Source organism: Amblyomma mixtum, chromosome 5, assembly GCF_055824585.1.
Source record: "Amblyomma mixtum isolate Tamu chromosome 5, ASM5582458v1, whole genome shotgun sequence".
NCBI lineage: Eukaryota > Metazoa > Arthropoda > Arachnida > Ixodida > Ixodidae > Amblyomma > Amblyomma mixtum.
In genome coordinates this window covers 31105782-31115636 of record NC_143016.1, presented here as the reverse complement: position 1 = coordinate 31115636, position 9855 = coordinate 31105782, and the positions used below count along the sequence as shown (strand labels likewise).

At 53.8% G+C, this 9855-nt stretch overlaps 1 protein-coding gene across 6 annotated transcripts in view; it reads left to right on the top strand.

Moving 5' to 3' along the window:
* The window catches only part of Larp4B (La-related protein 4B), a 78385-nt gene that overhangs the window by 26512 nt on the left and 42018 nt on the right, over window positions 1–9855 (top strand). For all 6 annotated transcript variants that reach the window (XM_089543814.1, XM_089543815.1, XM_089543816.1 and 3 more), the window contains one exon: window positions 1708–1798. In XM_089543814.1, the coding sequence (XP_089399940.1) occupies window positions 1708–1798 (91 nt within the window). The remainder of the gene's footprint in view (window positions 1–1707; window positions 1799–9855) is intronic.

The following is a 9855-nucleotide window of genomic DNA, read 5'->3' as shown; positions in this document are numbered from 1 at the left end:
TGTGGGACGGAACTGCATGCAGACCAATCAGTGTGCCTTAGGGTTACGCCGGCGCCGCAGAACTGGGAAACATGCCATTAACAGCTTTCGCCGTAAAATTTCCGTCGTGTTTTTAACAAATTGAATCGTGAGGATCGTTTATGGATCCAGGATTACGCTAACTTCGGGTGATTGCCGCACATTTCGTCATAGCGGGCCTGCAATAAGAGTTTTGCGATTTGGCTTTGGCTTTGAAATTAAGGAACAGCAGAAACTAAAAGCAGATTATTGGGTGGATGTCGCGTTTTTATTTGTTTGTTTAAATGTCCTGAATATTGGCATTTATACGGATTAGACAGGTTCGAGTTGAGTTGTATTTGGGTGTCTTGGTTGGGACCAGTAAGCGCCTTGAAGGGCGCGCGTCAACTGTCGGAGTGATCTTCGGCCCGGGACCCCCTGACTCGGCCCGCTGCTGTCGAGTTCATGGTAGCGAGGCGTTGGCGTTTCCGGCGCTTTGTCCAGTGCCAGACATTCTGCATTGACGCGCGTCGCGTGGGCGTGCGGGGTCCGAAAATCCTCTTTTTTAAAAGGGGTAAGTCGTCGCGGAACGGGTCGAGTTCCCCGCGCGGTGCACCGGAGGAGGACCCTGCATTCTACACACCACTTCCCCCTCGGTTCCGGCGAAGCCATGCCCCCCCCCCCCCCCAACCTCACGGGCCACAGTCGTCAGCTAGGGAGTGGGCATCCAGGCAGGAAGGGTTAGGGGTAGCATGGGCCTTCCATGCTTTGAATGACAATGGTTCAAGGAAAAAAAAATTGAAGGACTATGATGGTAGCGAGAATATGGGGGGGGGGGGGGGGGGGGGGGGGGGGGGGGGTGAGCTGGAGATGAGCTAGCGTACGTAGAGGGCGTGTGTGCGCGGTGTTTCCACTTGCACTCTGCGGGGGAGAAAGTGCCGACGGGCTTTTAGGCTTCAGTATCCGTCGTCCCGTCGAAGGTGCTTTGTCATCCGCTTCTACCGGAATGTGGCGGCGCAGGGGCAAGGCGCGCGTGCGTGGTGCGTCTCGGCGAAGTTTCCAGGTTAGATGAGCATCTCTCGATCGCCCCGCGTTGGTAATGAGCTTTGGTGCTGTTTGTGCGGCAAATACGCCTGCTTCGCTAACTACGACCGTACGACAGGTGCGGATAGGCAAGCACAGCGACGCTTTACCGTAATGGCCTCGTGGCTGCGCTGACTCTCTCTGTTCTCCGTCGAAACAGGAGTGCTCCGGTGGTTGTCTCGCAGCGGTCAGTTGCTGGGGAAGCCATGCGTCTCGAGCAACTCGCCGCTTTGAGGCGACGGCTTTGACTACGGTCGGAAAGAAATTCGAGAGTTTTATAGCACAGTGATTGCGTGAACGCTAGCGTGGTTCTGCTGTGCTAGAGTATCTCTAACGGCGATGTGCGCTTTCCGGCGGATCGGAACGCTGTTTCGAATGGGAAACTGTGCCACGTGCGTGTACACGGCATCCTGTTGAGAGATAAACACATTATTTCCGAAGACCCCCTTCGGCTGTCTTTGCCGCGGAATGGTAATCTTGGAAAGTTTTTTTTTTTTTTTTTCCCATTTGACCGGCTGTTGTCTAATCAGGACCTCCGTTTCTTTTCTTGTCTTCCTCTGTCCATGTGCTGCGTGGTTCCCCGCATCGTGTGTGTTTGTGCTGCCTCGTCGGATGTGTGGCCGGCAGACGAAACCAGCAACCACCACGCAAAGCCTGAACCCGAACGCCGACATATTCTACTGCAAGAATGCGCTGGCCAAGTGCGAGGATGACGACGGTGAGTGTGGGCTGCTGCCTCCTTGTCGCGCGGTGCGTTAAGCGCCGGGCGTTAATTTCGCGCGCGAAGCTAATCTGTAGCCATTTATGCGATATCTCGTCTTCACTCGCCATTAGGACTTGTACTGTTCGCAGTTTTCTTTTACCGTCACAGTTGGCGGTTGCCGCATGCGCGCTACCTGTGCTTATGTTAAGTGCAGCCTTCGTCAAGAAAGAACAATTAGAGGGACACCTACGCCCCGCCCTTAGGGTATGACTCTACTGCGTTAATGGTTATTCGCTGTTTTCTTTCCTAATTAGTACTTGTACCAAGTTACGCGCACTCATTGGCGTACATAAGTAGGCATACTAGTCCACGTGGCACACCGTAAGATGCACAAGTGTCACAACTATCGCCCGTCAACCGGCGTCCTACGCAAACCGTTGAGGCACAGGGGCCGCTTTACGCTTCCCTGTGGCCTAAAAGCGAGCGTTGTGCAACATTTATTTGTTGAGGTCGGTCAGCCCGTGCGTGGTGCACGTGTGTCGGTGCGTCAGTCCTCCAAAGGAGCTCAAGGGGTTGGTGGGTTAAAACAAATATTTACTTACAGGCAGGGAAACAAAAAAGGAAAAAACGAACAGCAGGAGTAGCAGATAAAAACTATACAAAACATGAACACACCACCCAACCTCTTCAGCTGCCTATTTCCTCCCGACTGTCCCAAACGCTCCCTGCAACCTGGACGGGCCGGCAGATAGCATACTTCTTCCCCTTCCCTCATCATCGGGGCTCTTTTGTCAACGCGGTGACGACGGGGCAGAGGGGACGCATTAACCCGCGAAGCTCCCTCGGAGCGCCGCGCGGGAGAGCAGGAGGGAACGCAAAAGGTTAGTCTTCGCCGAGTCGGCTATGCCTGCACTCTCCACTTTCAAAAAAAAAAAAACAGCGCACCCCTACAACACCCTCTAAAGAAGGGTGTTGACCCGTACCACCGCTCTAGAACTTTCCACTCTTCCTGGAATTCCAGTGTCAGCTTCGTTCGCCGATGGCCGAGCCCCGAGAGAATTCTTGACGGACCCCCAGCTACAGCCGTGCTACGTGCCTGCTGCTATTCGAACTCTCTCCTCTGCTCTCTGCGAAATCTCTCCTGACGAGACACGTTCCACTGGTCTGTGACAACAAGATATCCCCTTAATGACGTTTAGATCATACTACGACCTCATAGTTACAATTTGATCCGAGTTTTTAGTCATTTCCGTTCTACAGCGTAACGTGTGACGTCACAACCCTACCTACCAATCCTAAATTAGTGTGACAATGCGCACGGCTTTCCCTCCTAACGTCCGCTCTGGCGCTGTCGCGTTTTGCACTTCCGAGACTCCTCGAGGGGAACTATCGTCCCCACTCCTGCGGCGCTGTCGAGTGCGATGGGCTGAGCAAGAGGCCAGCCTCGCGGCGCGGTAGCACATCCGGTGGCCTGTGTGTATTTTCACGAAGGGTGTGCAGTTCTCGCCGAACGGGACGCAACGCCGCTGTGCTGGTCGTCCGGTGGCGAAGCACTTCGATGCACAGGTGTTTGCTCGCGTCCGGCAAGAGCGGGGGCCGGCTTTGCCTGCCTCCGCGTATCCTTCGTCCCCCTCTCCTGCGCGCCGTCAACTTGTCACCGCGTCTCGCTGCCCCCCGGCGGCGGCGGCACCTGACCAAATCTCGCTCCGTCCACGCATGGCGGAAAGGGTGCTCTGCCGCGTTTCTCCCTGGGCGGCGGTGAGAGGGGCCGGCCTTTCGGCGGAGGCCGTTTGTCGGGCCCCGCAGCAGAGCCTGTTCGCCGCCGCTCGGTTTTCGCACTGCTGCGAAGGTCGCGTGACGCGCGGCCAGCGAGCTTCGAGAGAGCAGTGCCGTTCGCTTTCTGCGACCCCCCCCCCCCCCCCCCCCCCCCCCCTGCCGTGTCTCGCCCTCGCGGCGCCTCCGCCGGTTTCTCGGTCGAGCCCCATTGGCTCGGTTCATTTCGGTGGGATTTTATGGCGCGCCGTTTCGCTTTTGGATCACCGCAGCCAGCAGATGACTTTATCTACTCGATTGCATCGCAGCCCGAAAAAAACCTGCCCTCTTTGCGCGCCCCATCGAGACCTCTCGTGCGGTCAGTGCGTCGGACGCGGTGCTTGCTGTGCAGTGCTGTAAATTGTTAATCGTCGCGAAGCGACACGTGGGCTGTGAGGGACGCCGCACTGGGGGGCTCCAGATTAATCTAGGCAATTTGGGGTTATTTAGCGTGCGCTGACATCGCACAGCACGCGGGAGCCTTTTGTGTTTCGCTTGCATCGAATCCTGGCCGCCGCGACCGGGGTCGAACAGAACGCTTTAACCGCAGAAACAGTGTTTGTTCGCGGTAACGTAACTTGGGGTGATGTATTAATCCATACCGTACAGTAGAAAAACTAATCCGTCTCAGTCGTCGGCTTGTTGACTGCTGCTGTGCAATACAAGGCCAGCGTGCTCCACCGCGCGGCGATACTGCGCAAGCGAGTGTTGGCAGTGCTCATCAGCGAGGGCTCGTACGGTTCTGTCGTCGGTAGTGCACCGTGCAAGTGCATGAATGACGTCCTTCAGCACGGTCGTAGACACGGAAGTCGTTGCGACGAAATCCCCGCGTAACTCCCACGGCGGCACTGTTGCAATGGCGTTCTTCCTCCTAGCACGCGAGGTCGATTCCGTCTCTCTCGGTCGAGGCGAAATGCCAGAACGCCTGTGTGCTCAAATTCTGTGCTCATTGTAGAGCGGTTTAAATTACAGCGATGCCCTCCACTACGGCGTGCGATCCGCGGCTGAAATCAGAGACCACACGGAGGGAATCGAAACGTTACACGTTTGGCGCTTAGTGGCCATATGTTTATTGAAACATGCTCTGCGTGTAAGGTCAAAATTGAAACCTTCGCCGCAGAGTTTGAAACCGTAGCTAGAAGCGAACGCGCCTTGCCGCCCGCGTATCGGTTTCAACGAACCGCACTGGGCAGATTAATTTAGTGTCGGTATGCTGGCCGGCCAAAGGCATTAAATGATAGGTTTCGTTCGTGATTTTTTGTCCTCCCTGCTGTCTACGACATCGTTACTTTGTTTGCGCCCCAGTTGCAGTCAGCTGTAGCCTTAATGAGCCTTATCTCAATTTCATAATGGAGCAGCTGCGGCGCCGCTGTGGAATTTGCCGAGATAACGCTGTGTTTCGTTTCCATGTGCGCATTATTTTACAACCTCATGTGCTGCGTTTGAAAGCGCGCTCCGGCGCACTGATGCAGCGCATGTATTTCGTATCTAAAAACGCACGCGGCCTGTTCATCCCGTGGGGCGCAAGTAGGGGCTCGATTCTGTGGATACCGCTAACTGCCGTTGCGTGCGTCTCGGAGATCAGGGAGTTTTAGCACTGCCGGACAGCTGTACGGCAAATACAGTAGCGCGTTGCCTAGCCACATTTGCCATACGGTCGCAGTTTTTACCGTACGCAGCGAAACTGCGAGTATCGAATGCTCGTAAGCAGAACTCTACAGTGGAACCCGGATGTTTGGAATTATCGGTGTATTGAACACACAGATTGTCGCCTTGAAAATCCTGCGTAAAAGCTTGAGAAAGTCGCGCAGTTTATCGAACTTAGATTTTTCGCCGGGCATTTCATTTCTCGAAATGCGCGCCGCTCGCTCCCTTGCGAGCGGCACTTCTGCCGGCGCTCTTCGGTCACATTTCGCGCAAAGAGGTGGTCGGCTGCGTTGGCCTTGGGCACCTACTGGTAGCGCTAGCGCTGTGAAACGGTGCGACTTGTTCGACGTAGGGAGTGTTTGGTGGTGGCCCGTGATCTCTCGTATTCACGGAATGAAGCCAACCTAACCAAAGCCTAGCAGTGGCCCTCATCTGGTACGCTTTGCTGCCGAAACAAACTGTACCGTCATTTTTAAGGCGGAAGCCTTTAAATGCCTCATCGTTGTAAGCAGTTGTTGTCGGCAGAAATATCACGCTTTTCAATTGGTCGAAATGCTTGTGACGTCACAGTGCGCGAATTTCAAACGGGCCCAATTGTACTTTGGCTGGTAACCATGCAACCAATTAAAGGGACGGTATAGTGGTGCTCCAAGTAAAATAAAGAAATAAAACAGAGTAGGAAATTGGTCGCGTGTGGGAATCGAACGAGGGTCTCCGGAGTGCGAGACGAGCACGTTAACCACTCTGCCATGCCAGCTCGGATGGTTTGGAATGAACAAAGGCGCCTCTAGTGAATACGGTGTCTTCGTTCGCTCCCATCTTCCTCCCTTCAATGACGGAAAAAAGGAACAACAAAAATAAAGAATTAAAAATATAGAAACAAAGAAAAAAAATTAAAAGATTGATAAAATTTTAAAACTAAAAAAAATCAATGCTAACCAGTGCACAAGGAAAGGCTTTCTCCTTGCAGCACACTGTACGCACATAAACGCTGCCTGGCCAATACTCATAGCCACTGAAATTTGCTCAACGTTGCGTAAGGCAAATCGGAAGGTGCATAAACACAACACGTGTGATCAGATCACGCACCCCGGTGGCCTCGCTTCCCATTGTCAGCACTGTAAAGAATACGAACCCCGCCTGGATGATAGCACCGTCCCAGGGCCACGCGAAAACAAAAATTGATGGATTATCGAAGAGTTCGAGATCAAAACCGCCGGAATCGGAAATTGTATCTGCTCTGTTTGTCACTCTCGAAGATGGTGGTAGTGCAATTGGATGGTGGTCTTGGGGCTGATTCGAGGCCGAAGGGTAATCTTTTGTTCTTTTGCTGTCATTTGACCACACTTCGCTGTGATTATTTGTTTATGTATAAAAAATGCTCATCTAAGCTTACCGGCTCAGCGCATTAATCGGCTTACTCTGATTGCCATTAGCGGCCAGAGAGTTCTGGAGTGGCAGGCCCAATATGACGTTTCACAGGCCCGCTTTGGCATCTACGCTCGCGTGCATACTCGGCCTTCTCCCGCATGCGGTCTTCGGTTCGGTCGCGTTCCCGGCACACTTCACGTACTCCAAGGCCCGCTTGCACGAAAAAAAAAAAAAAAGTGTAGTTCCCAGTGTTGTCATATTCGGAGTTTGAACGCTCCCTTGGTTTTGAGGAAAGGAAAGGAAAGGCGCCTGACTGGGTCTGTGGACACCTACAAATGGCTTGTACAAAGGTATTACAGGTTTAGCTTTAAAAGCTCCATACCCCGAGTAAAACCAGGTGAAAGTACGGGCTTCGTTTGTCTGCCATTCCTTGTTCACGTCTTGAGTCCTGCTTGTTAGTCGGGCGCGGTTTCTGAAGTCTGACATGCGCCGAAAATGTCAGAAAACCTGTCAAAGGCAAACCGAATGATTGAGGGAGCCCACGCAAAAGCCTAAAGTGGAATCTCGTGGCAGCGGATTCTACTTGCATAGCGGGGAATGTGAGACAGGTGTAAATTAGTCGAGGGGCCCGAACTGAGCGGGCGAACCGAAGCATCACGAGGGGCTGGGTTGAGGTCGTTGGGGGGTCCGGCGCCGCAGCGTTTCCCCGCGGCCGCTCGAAAACCTCGGGGACCGTCGACGGGAACCGGCAGTGGAGCGTGCCTCCGTCGCCTGATGGCGCCACGGCGCGACTTGTGGTCGGTCGCGTCACCCGGCTCCTGCGTGTTTACGTTGTCCCTTCGGAAGCCGCCCCGAACGTCGTTCGTCGTGTCGTTGGCGAACGAGAGCGCCGGTCTGGCATCCGGGTCGCTCCACATTTCCTCGGCCACTCCGCACGCGGCGCCGAAATCGAGGCGCCCGCGGCGTCTTGTTCCATTCACTGAGCCTCGTTTGGTGCGAGAGCCGGCTGGCTCGGCGTTGCCTCCAGAGGTGGCGGTGCGCGCGCGCGTGCGTCTCTTCTGGTTGCGTGACGCCGGCCGCGGCTGCTTTCCGGGCGACCGTCATTCACGGTGTGACTCACCAGCGCGAAAGACTGCCAACTCTATCGTGTGACAGCCTCGCGATGCCGTGCCGAGTCGGAACGAGGCTCGACGAGAGACGATAGTCGCGGGAAAACGAGCAGCGGGGCTGCGATACGGTGTGTCCGGCAACTTTATCGCGGACACGCGCTGGCTCTGCCCAGGCGTCGAGAAGCTCGCGCGCTCCGTCAGGCGCAAGTTCCACGGGCGCGTTTGCCCCGCTGCTCCAGAATAGCAGCTGCCCGACAGTGCTCGGGAACTTTCCGAGACGAGGGTGTCGTGCGTGCCTGCTCTGGCTGGCGCCGACAAATTGTAACACGCGTCGTTTACAGTGCGGTTCTTCTTTCGTTGTTTTCTCTTCTGCGGTCGCAGTCCGCCCGTACGTTGACGGTCGCTTTGGGTTTCTGCCCTGACGGCGCTGTTTTGGCTTCGCTAGCAGACACCTTTAGCGTATCGTGTACCACGCTACCGTCACCCGAGTACCTGGGAGCCTGTGCGCATGCGCAGATTGCCTTGAAGGCGCCAGGTACGCGGCAGCTGCGTGCACTGCCGCATCGGGACCAATCAGCGCGAGCTCACTGACGGCGCGCGGGCTCCCAGTACTCCGGTAACGGTAGCGTGGTACACGATACGCTAAAGGTGTCTGTTGTATGGTCAATGCGTACTGGGGAATTGTTGTTGTGAAGAAGTACGGAGGGAACAGCAAAGTGACTGAGTGGACAGGTGGTACAGCTCGTGCGCTATACGTATTTACTCGCATAGTGTACGCGCCCCATCTTGCGGCGTGCAGTCTGCTCCTGGTGGTAATGTTCGATAGCAGGGATGCAGGGGAGGGGGTGGATATTAGAAATCCCCTCTAAACAGCCACAAGCTTAGAGCCGCACTTGAAGGACAACTCGGGAGGTTTTTCGAACATTTTTATTTGGTAGTTGCATCATATTGGTTAATACCCCTCCCTCCCTCTCTTTCTCCACCACAACAAACCGTTTCTAAAAATACCGAGTAGAACCATTCTAAACAGCGAACCGAAACTCACCCCGTGGCCAGGGACACTGCTTCGCGTGACGCGGCTATGGCGACATAAACGTTGCTAAAAAAAAAAAAGTAATAAGTCGTACGCGCGTTGAATTGAAATGGCGACTGGAAATGATGAGTTCTTATATATAGTACCCACCCTCGAGAGTTCGATGACAGATCCCTCCGGCGAAAGTAGTACTCCTCTTTCATAGATGGTGGAGAGTCCTCCAGCGATGGAGCAGCTGACTGTTGCCCCACTGCCCCGGCAGGTGGCTGTTTCAAGCATTGCCTTGGGTGCGCACACGGACACCCCTTTTTTTTTTCTTTTTAATTTTAAACGTGCACTGAACAGGAATTTGAACTCGTTTTTTTTTTTATTTTTGCCGCGGGAACTCGATCTACTCAGCATTCTTAGAAACTTCGAATTATTGCCCTGTGCGGCCTATTTTTCTAATTTAAGTCGGATTAACGGAGGAGTCAACCAACGCATGGAGTGCCTTTCAGGCAATCGCGTGGCGGTTTTGCTCTCGCTGTTTTTTTTTAGGTCTCCGTGAATGAATAGATCTAGTCAGAGACTGCATAGCTGCAAATTAGGTCCACTGAAATAAAACGCGTGGAATCTTTGCTTTCGCCGATCACTACGTATCCCTACGCCGATGGCAGAGTGGCAAGCCGCCACGGGACTGGTTGAAAGGTTGGTTAACTTCTCCCACCGCCTGCGGGGAATTGAAAAAAAAGGCGGGAGCCGGGACGTTTAATCGGATTTAAATTAAGGAAATCGTCCACTCAGGGCAATGATTCAGAGTTTCTAAGAACGCTCGGAACGTGTAGATCGAGTTCCCGCTGTAAAAATACGTGTTCAGATTACTCTTCGGTGCACCTTTAAAAGCCTTTTTATGGCTCATACTCGCAGCCAAGGTCACGTCCGGTGTAACGCTGTCTTCCACGAATAACGCGGCAACTAATCAGGATAGGAGAAAACGAATGGTAGCATCAGATAGAGGAGACAAAATGTAACCCCGACGCCAAGTTTGATGACTGTAGAATGGTTAGTTAACTATAGCCAATTATAGCGAAAAAAAAAAACAATGAAAACAACTGAATGCG